The sequence below is a fragment of the Miniopterus schreibersii genome (genome assembly GCF_964146895.1).
Source record: "Miniopterus schreibersii genome assembly, chromosome: 1".
NCBI classification, from domain to species: domain Eukaryota; kingdom Metazoa; phylum Chordata; class Mammalia; order Chiroptera; family Miniopteridae; genus Miniopterus; species Miniopterus schreibersii.
Window position 1 is genome coordinate 157252926 of NC_138101.1, and position 17987 is coordinate 157270912.

Consider the following 17987-nt stretch of genomic DNA (forward strand, 5'->3'; position numbering starts at 1 on the left):
ACTCTTGCGCCGCTCCCCCCTACCCCCGGCTGCGCCCTACTCTGCACGCAAAGTTGCTGGGTAAAGAGCACGGGCGCAGGCTGATCCAGAGCAGCAGCCCTTACCCTACACACCCCCAAAGTCTGTACTCGGCCTTGCTGACCTCGCGGTGTCTGTCCGTGCATCCATGCCCCCTCCTCTTATCTTTCCTCCTTCTCAGATCTGAGCAGCCGCGGGCCCGCGCCGACCCAGAGTAAGAAGGGGGCAAACAAGAAGATGCCTCGGCCCGGCCGCAACACGTACAGCGACCAGAAGCCACCCTACTCGTACATCTCGCTGACCGCCATGGCCATCCAGAGCTCGCCCGAGAAGATGCTGCCGTTGAGCGAGATCTACAAGTTCATCATGGACCGCTTCCCCTACTACCGGGAGAACACGCAGCGCTGGCAGAACAGCCTGCGCCACAACCTCTCCTTCAACGACTGCTTCATCAAGATCCCGCGGCGGCCAGACCAGCCAGGGAAGGGCAGCTTCTGGGCGCTGCACCCCAGCTGCGGGGACATGTTCGAGAACGGCAGCTTCTTGCGGCGCCGAAAGCGCTTCAAGGTGCTCAAGTCGGACCACCTGGCGCCCAGCAAGCCCGCCGACGCTGCGCAGTACCTGCAGCAGCAGGCCAAGTTGCGCCTGAGCGCGCTGGCGGCCTCCGGCACGCACCTGCCGCAGATGCCCGCCGCCGCCTACAACCTGGGTGGCGTGGCGCAGCCCTCGGGTTTCAAGCACCCTTTCGCCATCGAGAACATCATCGCGCGCGAGTACAAGATGCCTGGGGGGCTCGCCTTCTCCGCCATGCAGCCCGTGCCCGCTGCCTACCCGCTCCCCAACCAGTTGACTACCATGGGCAGCTCGCTGGGCACTGGCTGGCCACACGTGTACGGTTCCGCAGGCATGATCGATTCGGCCACCCCCATCTCCATGGCTAGTGGCGATTACAGCGCGTACGGCGTGCCGTTGAAACCGCTGTGCCACGCAGCGGGCCAGACGCTGCCTGCCATCCCGGTGCCCATCAAGCCCACGCCGGCCGCAGTGCCCGCGCTGCCCGCACTGCCCGCGCCCATTCCCACCTTGCTCTCGAACTCGCCCCCCTCGCTCAGCCCCACGTCCTCGCAAACAGCCACCAGCCAAAGCAGCCCCGCCACTCCCAGCGAAACGCTCACCAGCCCAGCCTCGGCCTTGCACTCAGTGGCGGTGCACTGACCCGCAGCGGCCGGCGCCCCCTCTTGTTTTCCTCCCCGCAAGCTCACTCTCCTTCCCCGGCTCCTAGTCCTGCTCTCCCAGATCGGGGACCGCCACCCTAGCGTGGCAGTTTCACCTTCGGCCAACCATCTCTCCCCCAAGAGAACTTTGTTTTGGACCCAGAAGACAAAACACAAACTTGTAGATGGGCCCAGAGGCGCGTGGGAATTGTCCTCGCCCCTACAAGAGAGGAAGACGGGACACCTGAGCCAAGCCGTCCCATCCCCCCCCCACCCCCCCCACCCCGGGAAAACCTTCCCATTTAAGAGGCAGGGGAAATCTTGCCTCCCGCGTTCGCGGAGGGGAGCTCATCTTCCCTCCGTCCGCACTTGCGGGGCTTTGGCCTCCGCGCAGTTAGTTCCAAGACCAGATAAACCTTCTCGGAGGTTTCCTCGAACAGATCTCCCCTGAGGGCTGCAGCCTCCCATCGAAGGGCCGGATCTCTCAGTTCAAGGCTTGGTAATCTGCTGCGCAAAGAGACCGCTAATCTTCCTACCCGCTCCCCTCCGCCCATCCGGCGGGGGCTGGGCGACCGCAGCTTCGCAGAGTAGCGGGCCTGCCTCCCCGGCTTCCGCAGAATTTTTTGTTTGAGGCTCCAGGCGCTGGGAGTTAGGGGAGAGGGGACGCTGGCCCTCCACACAAGCAAAACAAAACTAAAAGTAACCTTGTATTGTTTACAAAGCGCCCGGTAAAATGTAAACAGTGAACTTGAATCGGTATTGCTTGGCGGGCGAGGGGGGCAAAGCCCACACTTTACAAGTACCTGTTGTAATGTGAATGTTTACTCTTCATTTCTGGCCAGGTCTAGGGGAGGGAAGGGGAGGCTGGGAAAGTTAATTGGGATGTTAACTTTCCGATTACTTAGAGATCTTTTTAGCTATTTATTTTATTGTTGGAAGGGGGGCAAAAACAAAACAAAATGAAATAAGCCCAAACGAAGAAAGCATCAAGGGCAACCCTAGAAGAATTTAGATAAGCTGGTAACTTGAAGGAAATGTCACCAGATAGGTCTCCCTGGGACAAGTCCTTCTGTTTGCTACAAGAACTTCCCCAAGAAGCTAAGGGCTGCAAATGCAAGGAGGTGTCAGTGCTTGTGAATAGGATGATTATACACCGTGTAAAATGCACTTTTCTTTGCTATATTCCTTTAGAGTCGTAGGTAATTTGCTGAAAAAATGAACTGTTGTTCTGGTGTGACCTGCTTAAGTTAAAAAAAAAAAAAGTTGTAGCGTCATCAGAGCTGTACAAGTTTTACCTTTCGTTTCTCTCCCTCCCTGTAGAGAATTAGCATGGCATTTGAAATATCGATGTTCTTGTTCTCAGCATGCCTGTTTTAAGACAAAGGATTTTAAAAAAGGTGTCTACATTAAATTATGAACCTAGTCCAAATAATATTTTCTCATTAAAATATGTAAATTCAAATTTTAGTTCCGTGTGTTTTTGAAGAGTTTCTGCAATCACTTTTCAAGAGCTAGAGGTAGGGCTTCCATAAGCATGCTTTCTGCAGCTTGTTGTTGGAATAGGTTGTCTTGTTCACATCTTATTTTTAAAACAGTCAAACCTCTTAGGCACTGCAGATTGGGAGAAGAATTATACACACGGACTCTTGAAGATATGTGTGCAGAGGGAAAGAGGAAACCCACTATTTCCAGCGTAGATCAGGTGCACAGGTGTAGTGCTGAAGGAAAAAGTGTTATTGAAAAAACTATACTGCTTTATATGTATTTTTGTCTATCTTAAAATATGCATTTTACAAAATATATCTGGCACTTATATAAATGTAAGTCTTATGTGGAAATTAGGTAGAGGTGATATAGATACAAACAGTAAAAACAGGCTTGCTTACACAATGCTTACTTTCTGATGTATCTTATTTAGAGTATTCATTTCCTTGCTCCTTTAAATTTCAACTGCAGTTGTTGAAATTCTCTTTGTCACAAGTTCCCTAACAGTCCATCTTGCCTGTTGAAAGCTGTTCACTTTGAATCAAACAAATTTCTTTTTTATTCCTTCATGTGGGAAAATGATGCTTGATGCATCTATTTCAAAGACGTGAATGAAGTTACTTAAAATGCTCCACTCTAAGTGTTTGCTTTTCTTCAGATATTTGCAGAGAATTAAAATCTGCCAAGAATTTATGGCTTGAGGCCAATTGAAACTTTATTGAAGGGCTCACGATATTTCCAGAGTGAGGGGTGTATTCAACTAATGAAGTTACAAGACAAAGAAAAACTTAACTGGTGATTAACACTTTACTGTGTAAAATGATTAAACAAGAGACTGTGCAGCACAGGGAAACCCGCATAGAAATCGTGATCACTATACTCAATAAGGACAATCCTCAGCACCTGCGACCCTTATATATTTAGAGGGCTATCTGAAAAAAAAAATTTAGGATTAATGCAGGGTAATTAATCCTGTTGTGACCATTTTTTTCAAGGAAGGATCCCACACACAGCCAAAAAAAAAAAAAAAAAGGTGGAAAATAAATGAATCATTGGACTGATTAAAATGCATGAAGCTACTAAAGCTCGTCAGACAGGGGACAACCAAACTCATTCATCAAGCCCAATTCACAATTATATCAACAAGATCAGCTAAAGAAAGCCTGTAAAACTTGTCCAACCTGGGCTAGGAAATCCTTGAAACTTTGTTCTCAACAAGAAGTCATCTGAATTATAAAAAATTAAATACAGTTTCATCCTTTCCTACGAAATAAAATTAAGGTCATCACTGGGATATTCTAATCTCATCCATTTTACTAACACTGAATTTGAAATGGGAATGAAGGAACCACGTAGACATGGACCTCAAACATTTTATAAAGTATCAGCTTAGTTCGGTAAAATATTCTTCCTAGAAGAGCCAATAGAATTCAGAGTTAAGTGATGTATACATTTAATACATGGAAGTAAAGAAGATGCAGATCCTATTTCTGATTTTTAGCAAAGGAATGATTTCAACTCAGTACTTGAAAATGTCCTTTTCAGCTGGTAAGTTCGTCATGGTGTATTGCAAAGAATGAAATAACTTGGGCATTGTGAGCCCTCCTTTCACAATTGCAGACATCTTTTCTCAGACGAAGTTGAATGAGTAAAGTAAAAATCCATTGATGATATTTTGACCTTGATCAGAAATCCAAAGGCAGCTCAAACACACATGCCTCCACTCCAACTCTATCCCCAGCTTTGAGACTTACACCCCGTTTAGCTGAAGTGCCCCACAAATAAGGAAGTTTATAACTATGATACCTTCAATGGCTCTCTTTGTCATGTTAAATCTTTTCACCTGGCTCAAGTCCAAAGTCAATACACACAGCTTTAAAATAAAACTGGGAGAGACACCCCCATACAGTGAGGTGTATGCTCAGGGTCTTAGCTTGAGAATCTAGTTAACTTATACTATTTTCTAGTTTGTAAATTTGGGCAGGATTGATTTTTTTTTTTTTTTTTAGCATAACTCTGCACTCAATTGTGTTTTTCAATGGCTTTCTCAGTGATTTGGGCGATTCACTGAGCACTCAGGGCTTAGACAACAGATGAATTTTGTGTACTTTCTCAAGAAAGAAGCTACAGAAGTTCTCATTACTCCTATTGCCTGGGTTGGGGTTTTGAAAAGTGTAAGACTAACAGAAGAAGTGCTAGTAAATGATCCTCAGAATGGCTTAAATATCACAGCACCGAGTTCAGTGCCTTGAAGAGACAGGAACTTAGAGTGTGTTGGAAGCACAAATGCGGCCAGGTGCTGCAGAGGGGCGAGGCTGGGGTGGGAATGGGGAGGAATCTAATGAAGGGCTGCAAACAGAAGGCTTTCCATTAGCTCATGGAGGTGGGGAAGGGAGGGATGGTTTTTACTTCTACAAATGGAAACTCCCTTTGTACAAGGTATCCATTCAAGAAACGGAAAGGATCTGGGTCTGTTCTCAAATTCTTAACATAAATGTCAATTAATTTTTTTTTCTCCTAACGCCACATATGCACAGAGACACCCAAACAAAAACAAAACAAAACAAAAACAACCCAACCCACCGGCTGTGAAGCCTCAAAGGGGGATGCATTTGTTTCTTTTAAACTAACAACAAATTATCTAATTAATATGTTTCAATTACAGCATGAAAGGCACAGCCCCTGGACCGCCCGCCGTGGGGGCACAATAGCCCCAGAACCCACTCTAGGAATTTACAATAACTTCACATCTGTTTCTTTATTTTCCACTTTTTGAGTCTAAAACTCCTCTCAAGATCACTTCAAACCACGGCCTGAGTTATGAAATATGTCCCCGTGTTAAAGGGGGACGAAACTTTGCCCACGGATGCTTCATTTGCAAGCAAAAAAAGTGAAAGCCCATTGAAGAGCATTAAACAAATATATTAGAATTCTGTCACTTTATGCAATTGAGTAGATCAAATGAAGGGTCCCGGCCACTTCATTCACTCTCATTCACTCGAATAGAAAATGCAAAGAATAGCAACCCGAGACTGGGCCACCGATGTAGATTTAGCTCCTTTTTACTGGGAGACAAAAAGGCTGAATTTTCACAAACACATTGCTGACTCGGGGACTAGGAAACCGGCACTGGAACCCCTTTGGAATTTAAATTCATTTTATCTTCCTCTCCCTTTGCGGGGATCTGTTTGCACTACAGTGCAAGATGCAGCAGGCATCCTCCGGCTTCTGAAGAGTGGGGGAGGGGAAGACAGTGAGTGGGGGTGGCAATGTGGGCCTCAGGATTCCCAAGGAGCTCTCGGTGATGGACTAACGCCAGGCCTGAGTTAATAACTTTGATTTAAACAAATCTTTATCTGCATCGATATATCACATACATCTCTGAGTCTCTTACCTCCTTGCTTGGCATTGGTTACATAAACAGCTTGTTTTCAAAGGCCAGAATTGCATCTGAGGCGTCCCGTTTTCTTCTTTCAACAGTATCTGGTCATTGGTGTCACAACAGACTTGAAAGCTGAGCCTTCGCCCTCATCTGCCAGATACTCTCTCTGTTCACACACCACCCTCCCACCACTTTCTGAGCACTGTGATGGTCAACTCTTTATGCAAAAATCAGAAGAGGAGATAACTCATTGGGTAGAGTTTCCAAGTCATTTCCCATTCTCGGGGCGGGGAAAACAAACTACATGTGTCAATGGTGATTAAGATAATTTTGTGAGGACACTTCTGCCCTGTGTCTTCTATGGTTGACATTTTTGTTTTGGTGAAGTTTATAGACTTTATGTAACAATGTCTTAGAAAACTTACAGTGACTGTTAGAGCTGTCTCCTAGCGACAGAGCAGGCAAAATAAAAAGGTAGACTTCTCGGCTTTTGAGGTGTGATTGCAAAGGGATGAACCAGTTTTTCTCAAACTCGAAGTCTAAATGAGATCTGATCTGAAGGCGAAAGTACTTAATGGGTTTTCTATTCTATTTTAAAAATGTGCCCGGTACTTTTTCCAATTGCATCAAAACTTTGAACACTTTTCATTTTAGCCTCAAGATTTGTAAGTTCATGTTTGACACTATTCAATTTGTGGGATTGGTGTCTGGAGCTGGGGATGGCAGGTGGCTCAGACCTATGGATACAAAAGATGGTATTAAAGAAAGAGTTGGTTGTTTTATGCCCATAAGCTATCAAACTCACCAGAACTAATAATGAGCTAATCAGAAATTATCCATGAAAAATTGTAATTGGCTAGATGAAAACTGAGTTGGAAGATTTTCCTTCCAGAACATTTTCAAGAATATATGGACAAAGTGTTCTTCTTTGGAGGCAGCCTCCTTTGGCCTATGTCTGCAAATAGCCAATGTCAAATCGGTTGCAGACTTTTGAAGGAACAAACTCAGGATTGTTAATTAGAGCAGGTTAAGCTCTCGGATAAGTATCATTCTTTAAGTATCTGTTGTTTCGAAACACTGATTCTGATTCAGGTTTTGCAGTCTGTATATTTTTAGTTACTCAACTAATTTATTCTCCAGAGTGTTGCCTTTTGACTGGGTTTACTAAGATACACAGCATAGAAAGAGTTGTTGGTTTGCAGAAATAGTTATTTCCAAACTCTGGTTTTGCTGCAGATTTCTCTCCCATCCTTCCTGAAATGCAATGTATTGGTCTGATGATTCCAGTACATAGTAGCATACAGAGAAACTGTTCAATAAAGGGTCTTAATGTTGTGCCACTTAGAGGAAGCTTAGTATTTATTAAGTAGTAACTAGAGTGTTTTGCATTAATTAGAGCAGCTCCTTGGAGAGACATTACAGCCATCAATGGTTTCACACAACAGGAAAACTCGGAGCCTCTGAACTCCCTCGCTAGACCTGCTACAATGAAACAGAGCTGCAAATGCCTGGCTCACTTGGAAATACCAACACATATTTTATTTATTTACATATGTTTGAAAGACTGAGGGTCTATTCATAACAATAAAGTGATTAGTGAAAAGTTCCCCATTACCCTGGGTGCCATGATACTTAATGTCTGCTACAAAAAACAACAACCAAAAAACAAAACTGAAGTAATGGTCTTTCTCAAGATTCGGGGCATGATTTCATATCAGAAAAACTGACAAATGACTAACTATCCAAGCTTTCCATGTTCAACGGATTAGTCAGACTGAATGAAATATTTCTGTGACTGCCTAGAAGATGCTAACAAGTGTATGTTGGTGGGTGGGTAGGGAGAAAGTGGGGAGAACAGGCAAGGATGCAATTTTATCACTATCAGATTAGTGCAGATCATATAAATACAGCGATCCTGTCCTCAACACAAAAGAAGAGCTGACTGAATGAAGAGGAGCTCTGAAAAGAGTATGTTAGTTTATCTTAGGTAAAAACTGCATTGCATGCCTTTGTTCCAGGTGCCTGTCAGTAAATGAGGGTATTGACTGTAGGTTTCAGGTGTGACACCAAGTTTTGTACAATTAAACATGTGAAATGCATTTACATTTATTTGAGAATGCTTTGGTTTTAATAAAAGAACTCCTCCCAGAGAGCAAGAAAATGAAATGATTAACTTTGACAAAGAAATATCAACAGCAATTTGATTAATTATATTGCTAAATATTCTTTGCTGTGTAGCCAAACATTATGCGATTCCTAAAATGGCAGGTGCTAAATAAATCATATAAAATAATTACTTGAATTTTACTGCAGTGAGATCTGGTGGAGTCAATGGAGAGATTTATATTGATTTCTAAATTTAAAATAGGTTTTATTCTGTTTTATTTCATTTAGAAATTCAGTCCTTACTGTAAATATACAACTATATTATAGAAATTTTTCTATATTTTTCTGTGTATATTTTTAAATAATTCATTTCTCCTTTCAATATTTTCCATAATTACAATCAGTATACATACAGTTGTTTATCTTGCTTTTCTCCAGCATTATATAAGCAATTCCAATGTTTTCATAACATGGGAATACATAGTTTTCATTACCATCGATTTTAGTGGTTGTATAGTATGCCAGCTGAGTGGAATACTAAATGCCTGGTTGGGGCATTTGAATGATTTTAGGTTTGTTTGTTTGTTTGTTTTAGTTTTATTTTTACAAATACAAAGATTGTTGCAGTGAACATCTTTTATACCTAACTAAACACTGTTTCCAATGATGTAAAATACATTAGCGCTGGCATGTGAAATTCCCTAACAGCTCCCTGCAAATTCAATAATGTAATTTAATTTAGGATTTCAGCTTCGGTCCTTATGTTCCCACTGCTATTTGCCCTCTGTCTAGGGTCCCAGAGCAATGTTACCTGAACTTAGAATTATAAAGACACTGAATGTTTAGAGTTGGAAAGGTCCTGAGAGATTCCAGGTAAATCAATTCCTTTATTTTACTCATTTAGTGAATCTTACTGATATATTCCTTTGTCTGCATCCAAATAATTTAACAACACCAAAGTCAGGTTCTAAAAGTAAAACATAAGTCCAACCCCACCCCCAATGCCAGACAAATGCTACTACAAATCAGAAATCATAAAGATACTGACAAAAGGTAATTAGAGCAGCTCTTTGGAGAGACATTAGAGCCAAGAATGGTTTCACACAACAGGAAAACTGAGCATCTGAACTCCCCAGTTGTCAAAATGAAGGCTTTTATCTGACCATGTAGGCTCACATCCCTTTAAGTCAGTTTACACAGCATGATGAGCTACATCCTTGTTAAGTGGGGGTCTTGGGTAGTTTGTGTAACTATAGGGAATGGTCACTGCCCAGCCCCAGGTCCAAAGAGAAAGGGATCCACCCTCCATCTGAACCATTTCTTAACTGAAACTGAAAACAAACAGTTTTCCAGACAGACAAGTCTAAGGGGTCCAGGCCCACAGGGGGTGTTAACTATGTCATTTCTTCAGCTGCCTCGCGATGGCTATTTCTCAAGACGGGAGATGAGTGGGGGGCAGAGGGATGGCAAAGAAGGGTGAAGAATTAGAGCTTCAGATTTCGTCACCGTATCGTAGCATTTCATTTTCACTTACGTGACAGTTTCATGTCTGATTTCCCCACTGGAGATCTTGTTTGTGTGTGTGTGTGTGTTTTAAATATATTTTTATTGATTTCACAGAGAGAGGAAGGGAGAGGGATAGAGAGAAACATCAATGATGAGAGTCACCGATCGGCTGCCTCCTGCAGGCCCCCTGCTGGGGATCGAGCCCACAACCGGGGCATGTGCCCTGACTGGGAATTGAACTGTGATCTCCTGGATCCCAGGTCGATGCTCAGCCGCTGAGCCACACCCGGCCAGGCATCTTATTTGTTTTTAATAACATGGCTTAACACTGTGAGAGGCACGACACAGGCCCTGATCAGGGCCTTACTGGCTGGGGAACACCCAGGAATGAGAACAGGCAGGAAAAGTGCGGTCACTAGTGGCTGAGGTTGAACTTACTCTTCTGACTTGGAATCAGGGTATTTTGATGGGGAAATACGGAAGGTCAGAGAGCTAAAGGGATTTGTCCACACTAACTTTCACACCCACTACCATCCCCAGAGCTGATCACTCCTACCCTGGGCGTGGCCGCTTCACACAGAGAGGAGAGGGGGAGAAGAGGAAGGCCCAGGGGAAAGGAGCTGGAGGAAGCGCCGGTGCCTCCGTAGCACGGTCCTTTAAGAGGGTCCCCCACGACATCTGACCACATGTCCTCTTAATTCAGTGCAAGCCAATCCCACCAGGTCTGACTGCATTCAGTCCAATTTGACAACTATTACTAAGCACCACCTGCCCAAACGAGATCTTTCAAGAAACTATTTTGGTCAGAAGACCTGAATTTGAGTTGTAGTTTTATCGTCTTTTACCTACGTGGTTCTGAGCAAGTCTCCCGAGCTCTCAGCTACCTGCCTCTCACATGAGACTAAGGTGCCCTCAAAGCTTGTCTCAGTGATCAAGCGGAGCAGGGCAGATGAAAGTGCTTTGAAGGATCTCGCAGACTTAAGTTACTGTTACCCTCTAGGACAGGGAAACAGCAGTGAAAATACCTTAGAAATCATCCTGCCTGAAAAGAATTTAGTCTTAAGTTCTTCAGGACAGATTGCAGACTCGAAGGGGGAAGGTCTGTTTTGCATGCTATCTTTATAACCCTCAAATTGTCGCTGTCTGAAAAGGGGGTGCTATGGCAAGGGAAATTGGTGCTCTATTTTTGCATATTTTCCCAAAGCCTTTTCATGGATTTTAAGAAACAATGTTGACAAAATGTTACTAAGATTGCTGAAAAGATATGCTCGCAGTGTGACAGCCAGTCACATGGGGATGGTCAACAAAAACTGGGGCACTTTTTAAAAATTTTTATTAAATTTATTGGGGTGACATTGGTTAGTAAAATAATACAGGTTTCAAGTGTACAAAATCGGGGCACTTTTAGTCTTCTTTTCCCCATGAACCAGTGGCACAAGCTACTTCTCTGCCACTTTTAAATATTTAACAAATACCTATGTAGTATTTACCATGTGCCAGGTACACTTCTAAATTCTTTACAAATATTAACTCATTTAATCCTAACAACAAGCTTATGAGTGGTGCTTTTTAGTGTGCTCGTTTTACAGATGGGAATATTGAGGCACAGGGCATTTAACTAATTTGCTCAAGGTAAACTGCCTAGTAAATGGTATCAATGCCCAAAGGACTCTAATACAAGTTGGTTTAATATAAAGACACTTTTGTTACTAAAGGCAGTAGCTCACATGATTTTCATTAAGGTCTGCAGAGGGAGAGGGTTTTAAGCCAACCATCTCAGACACAAGATAATTTTTGCAGCTGTCAATCTAATTATTCTTTTTTTACTTCTCTTACCCTTCCCAGCTTTTGGTGAATTATGATTCACTAAATTACTAAATTGCATTTTCTTCCCAAACTATCTTCTATTTAACTTATGTGGATGGGCAGCAGGGAAGACCACCTTCAACAGAACCCAAAATATCCCTCTATGCTCACAGAAATGTTTGACCTTTGATCTCATCAGATCAGATACCAAAAAAGTCACAATGGAACACCCTACACCCCTTCACCTTTGAAAAGATGACAGAGCAGGCTCTGTGACAGATCTGAAAAGGTTAACAAGAAGGAATCGCAGGCCTAGCGAGGATTGGGGCTTTGGGACAGGGTGAAGGCAACAGCTCAAGCTCAAGTTTACCAGCGTAAGAACTTCAGGCGGTGTATCTGTCAGATGGTGAAGAGGCAGCTTGGCAGAGAAGAGGCCTCAGGTGGAGGCAGAAGGTGGAAGGTTTGGGGGTCACAGTGAATAGTCTGTGCGGCCGGGGAAGGGCTTAGGAGAGTTATGAGCAATGAGGCTGCACACTTGACATAGTGACACACTGGACGGTGAGAGTGGGAGGCGCTGGGGAGGAGAGGTAAGACTTAACCTCACCTACATGTGGAATCTAATGAACAAAATAGACTGATGAACCAAACAGGTCCTGAGGCCTGGAAGCATGGAACAGACTGAGGGATCTCAGAGGGGAGGGAGACGAGCGAGCAGGAAGAGATTAACCAAAACATTTACATGCATATTTGCATAACCCATGGGCACGGCCCTGTGGTAGGCTAGAGGGAGGGTACAGTCACAACTCTCAATACCTGCTTATATTTCTCCAGCTGCTCACAGATCATCATATATGTGTGTGTGTGTATATGTATATATATGTGTGTGTATATATAGTAAATGACAGGCTGTGTCATTTACAAATTACTGCCAAACACACCACTGGTTTGATACAGTATGTGATATATTACATAGTCTCTGATAAACTAATCAGACCTCTCCTGAATATAGCATTTGTTAGAGATCAGTTGATTGAAATATTTCGTATTAAGGTAGTAAACAAATGAATGCATTTAGCAACAACATTACTTCTCATGGCAGGTCAAACAACGTTCCAAATCTCAGAATGGAGATTAGCCGGTTGCCGTCCCAGCATCTATTCTTCCCTTTCCAAAGCCTCCAGGTTCATTTGGGGAATGCAAGAAATGATAAGAAAGTTGGTACTACCAAATATCCTATCCTAAGCCAACCAGGGCATGCCCAGGCACACCGACTGGTCAGAAATTGGCAGGCGACTTTGGTTGGCCCAACCATAGTGACTCTCAGAACTTTGACAGGAACGCTTCCACAAAGACAGTGGCTCCTGCTGCGGCTGAGTGAGCAGTGGCGGGGAGCTGCTGACTGCCGTCTTGGGAACCCCAGGGAAACCACCTTAAGATGCAGTGAGCACTGCAGAAGGAAGAGTGCAGAGGAAAAAACAGAGTATTGGACATTAATGAGCTACTCTATAGAGTGCTGCTTGAGGCTGGTCCTGCCTTGGACCTCTGAAATATAATGAGCCAGTTATCTCCCTCTACTGTGGAAGTCAGTGTGAATCAGGTTTTCATATACTCTGACTAAAATGCAAGAAGTAACAAAGATTCTTTCATTCCTTCATTTATTCATAAAACATTGTGTTTTCTTGATATCAAATGTTGTGTCTTTTCCAAACAAAGAACCAATTCTTTGATTCTCCAATACCAAGTGGACATCCTACAATTCAATTTAATTCTGAAACTAGCTACCCAGAGTTAGTGCAGAGCCTATATCTAGACAGAGGGTTCAGTCCCACGAGACTGCGCCCACTTCAGACACCAGCTGCAAGTGGTGCCCCCGGGCTACCTGTATTCTTGCTTGCTCGACTAACTGCAAATTCAGGGGTTCCCACAGCAACTCCCTTCAGTAGAACAACTCACCAGTTTATTATAAAGGATATAACTCAGGAACAGCTAAATGGAGGAGATACATAGGGCAAGGTATTTGGAGGTGGGGAGCGGGCCACAGAGCTCCCATGCCCTCCCTGGGCATACCATCTTCTCAGCACATCAATGTTTTCACCCATCTGGAAGCTCCCTGAATCCCATCATTTGGAGGTTTTAATGGAAAAGTCTTATTACATAGGCATGATAATTAAATCATTAAACATTGGTGACTGAATTCAATCTCCAGTCCCTCTCCCCTCTCTGGAGGTGGGACTGAAAGCTCTCACACTGTAACCACTTAGTTGGTTTTTCTGGTGACTAGCTCCCATCCAGAAGTTATCTAGGGGTTCCCCCCATGAGTCATCTCATTAGCACTTAAAAGACAATAAATTCCAAGTGTTCAGAAACTCTGTGCTAGGAACCAGGGGCAAAAACCACATATTAATTTTTTTTATTATACCACAATTATATTTACCTTCTCTGGTCACATATTTTGCTCAGCCTTGGAAGATAGTAATCGATGCCTTCCAGAAACTCATTAGGTGAGGAGAGGAGAGTGGGGGTGGGGAGGTGCATACAATACACGGAGCTTAAAGCAATGAGCTATAGTCTCTGTCAGAATAATGGGTATCCTAGAAATTTTTCGTCATCTTCAATAGTGACTAGACTAATATAGAAAAGCCAGTATTCCTGATCTGGATAACATTTTGTATTCTTTTCCTCAAATGATCCTCAAAGTGTCATTAATTAATAATGAATTAATCGCAGCAAATCAACCTAACAAAAGAGTCTTCCCTTGAGACCGCAATGGTTTCCTTTCAATGCAAACATTCACCATACTATATAATCTACAGATACTGAATCATGTCAATGATATCTCCCCAAATTACATCTCCCCAGTGCATCTAGGGATTTCTTTACAGGCATATTATTCTCTCTTTTTTTTAAAAGAAAGTCCCAGTTTTTCCTTCATGCAGTTTTCCTTTGAATAGACCATCCTTCTATGAGAGTGTGCAGCCTTCTGACTTCCAGGGAAGGTTCAGCAGCAGCATCCTAAGAAGGTTCTTTAGCTTGGATGTGTGGGACTTCTGGAGATGCCCGCCCCCAACCCTCATGGCCGAGGTGACTTACATGCCAATCTGAAAAGCTCTCAAATGGCAGGGGCATGTTAGCTCAGTTGCTGACCAGAAATCGGGAGACAAAAGAAGAAGGAGTCATGTAATTTAATCATGATAAGGGTAAGAATGTGTGACTTACTGAAAGGAACCTTAGAGCCAGCAGGATGCAAGTTCCCTTACTGACTGTGTCACCTTGGTCCAACTAGCAGGCATTTTAGAGCTTTAGTTTCTTCCCTTGCAAAACAGGAGTAAGTTTCCTCTTTGCCAAGATGTACACAGTCAGTGAGCTAATAATGGCTGCATGGTGCATGGCCCATGGTCGGTATTGATAAATAATTGCCATGTTTATTTGTAAGAGATACCACATTATCCTATGTTTGGTCATCGTTTTGAAAAATTTCAAAACACGATACATGTTTAGCAATCCTAGACTGTCTGAGTGCTAGGCCTGTCCTCTGTTTGAGCTCCTACTATGTGCAAGCCCCTCAAGGCTCATGTGTCATATAGCTCCTCACCTCATGGAGTTGACAGGCTGGGCCATGGAAAACTTAAATCAGAATAAGGGATGAAAATGCAAGTTCAACACAGCAATAGGAAAAATTTAAAAATAAAATCCAGGATAAAGTGCCAAACATTAAACCACGTGTTACATAACCAAGGAGAAAGAGGAATTGTGAGTCAAAAGACTTCAGGCAATTTTAGTTTCCATCCCAATTTAGAACTTACAGAATTCTTCCATTTTTTCAAGGTGGCAAAGAGCTATCTGGATGTGTTGACATCACTTTCCCTAATGACAGGTCTTTCTGTTTCAAAAGTTCTACAAGCTCTCTGAAGTTACAGCTCAGGGATGCAAAATCACTGGGGAAATGTTCCACACAAAACAAATCTCAGATGTCCTAGAACAACCCTTCTTCTCTAAAGTTGGTTCTTATTTTCAATTCCAAAAACAACACACAAGGCCTTAGAAGGTACAAAGTACCTCATGTTTATGCATGTGGCCCTGGAGAAGGGGGATTTCGGATGCTGTTGGTTTGGATTTTTTCTTTTTAAATGCTCACCCGAAGATACTTTTTTATCGATTTGAGAGAGAGGAAGGGAGAGAGAGAGAAACATCTATGCAAGAAACATTGGCTGCCTTCTGTACATGCCCAACCAGGGATTGAACCTGCACCCATGGCTTAGGTATGTCCCCTGACCAGGACAGAACCCACAATGTTTTGGTCTATGAGATGAAGCTCCAATCTACTAAGCCACTCAGCCAGGGACCAGGATGTTGATTAGGATTTTGCTGAAGAAAACATTCACCCAATATACGCAAAAGCATGTGTTCACCAAGATATTTGCACCCCTATGTTCATTGCAGCATCATTCACGGTGGCCAAGACGTGGAAACAACCGAAGTGTCCTGCAGTAGAGGCCTGGATAAAGAAGATGTGGTGCATGGACACAGTGGAATATTACTCAGCCATGAGAAAGGATGAAGCACTGCCATTTGCAACAACATGGATGGACTTTGAGAGTATTATGTTAAGTGAAATAAGTCAGTCAGAAAAACCTAAGAACCATATGATTTCACTCATATGTGGGATATACACCTGAAACTTGGGGACACAGACAGTAGTGTGGTGGTTGCCAGAGGGAAAAGGGTGGGGGCTGAAAGGGGTCTTAATATGTGGTGACAGGAGAAGATATGACTTTGGGTGGTGGGCACACAGAGCAATATACAGATCTTGTAACATAGAAATGCACACCTGAAACCTATATATTCAGTATGACCACTGTCACCCCAATAAATGTAATCAAAAAAAGAAAAGAAAATATCCACCCAAAGTTACTTCCTGAAGAACCAGTTCTCCCTGCCCCCACCTCACCTTAAACCTGCAGAAACCTCCATCCTGCATCAATTTACAACAGAGCACTTGACACGACTTTATTGGTATATCTTTCTTATGCATTTGACCAATCAAAATGATAATTTAGACAAACTGGGGATGGCAGAGCGCATTATCCAGCAATATCTCATTATTATGCAAAAAATCAGATATTCACAGCAACTGTCTCATCTATTTATTGTTTGGTTACTCATCTGGAAATTTTAATACTTTCTTCAGGGGCAGGGACTGGCAATAAAAAAATAGACCTATATATCAAACCTTTAACTCCCAGCCATCATTGTGCACCATAATACAGATGGAGTGGCTATCAGCAAGCTTTACTGTGTTGGTTTATTTCCTTCAACAGAGAATGTGGATTTAAATGGGATAAAGCAACAAAGTTGACTTAAGGCTGGAGGGGCCGGTGGAACCGTCCAGTTACTTTGCAAGCAGAAATAACTGGCTCTAGTCTGCCTCCCAAGGAATTGATGCCTAGGGCTGCCAATCAATGTCTGCAAGATCAGAGGAGCAGGGATGAGGTGAAGGAACTGGAGTTGTTGACAGTGAGGGATGAGGCCACTGCATCTCAAAAAGGCTGTCCCCCACTGTCCTGAGCATGGCAGTGTTTCTATGGGCCACATTCCCCCTCTCACAGAAACAGTTTGCTGTCGTCCAATATTGTCGTGATTACTTTACAATCAATAACTGCTTTAATACTCATCACAAGCCTGTGAGGTATGCATTGGTATTTCCCCCATTTTATAGATGGGGAACTGAGGCACAGAGTCGTGACAGAATTTGCCCAGCTAGCAAGCAGTGAAATGCAGGCAGCCTGGCTGCACTGTTTGTGCTCAGAACCACCATACTGTGCAGGCCAGTTGTATAGTTGTGCACTAGCTCTCTGCTTTTGCTTTCTATGGTCTTTACCCCCAAATAGCAAATGTGGGGAACCAACTGCAGTCTGCCTGCAAGAGAATCATCTGATTTTTTTTTTTTTTTTTTTTTTTTTTTAGAGAGAGGAAGGGAGAGATAGAAACATTGATGAGAGAGAAACATTAAGATTCGCTGCCTCGCCCGGCTGGGCGTGGCTCAGCGGTTGAGCGTCGACCTAGGATCCAGGCGATCAGGGTTCGATTCCCCGTCAGGGCACATGCCCGGTTGCGGGCTTGATCAATGACTCTCTCATCATTGATGTTTCTATCTCTCTCTCTCTCTCCTTTCCTCTCTCTGAAATCAATAAAAATATATTAAAATAAATAAATAAATAAACTATGTTAAAAAAAAAAAAAAAAAGATTGGCTGCCTCTTGCACGCCCCTCACTGGGGATCGAGCCCGAAACTCTGGGATGTGCCCCAAATGAGAATTGAACCGTGACCTCTTGGTTCCTGGGTCGACGCTCAACCACTGAACAACACTGGTCAGGCATCTGAACTATTTGTTTAAAGACTAGAATCTTAGATCCAGGTCAACAGATACTACATCACTTGCATCACATCACATCAAGTTTGAGAACCATCA

General features: G+C 43.4%; 1 protein-coding gene across 1 annotated transcript; it reads left to right on the plus strand.

Annotated features, from left to right (window-relative positions):
* Positions 1 to 255: 255 nt before the first annotated feature.
* On the plus strand, positions 256 to 1233 carry FOXB1 (forkhead box B1; the record flags this gene model as incomplete). Its single annotated transcript, XM_081149641.1, has 1 exon — positions 256 to 1233. The coding sequence occupies one exon, from the start codon at positions 256 to 258 to the stop codon at positions 1231 to 1233; it is 978 nt and encodes a 325-aa protein (XP_081005767.1).
* Positions 1234 to 17987: the final 16754 nt, after the last annotated feature.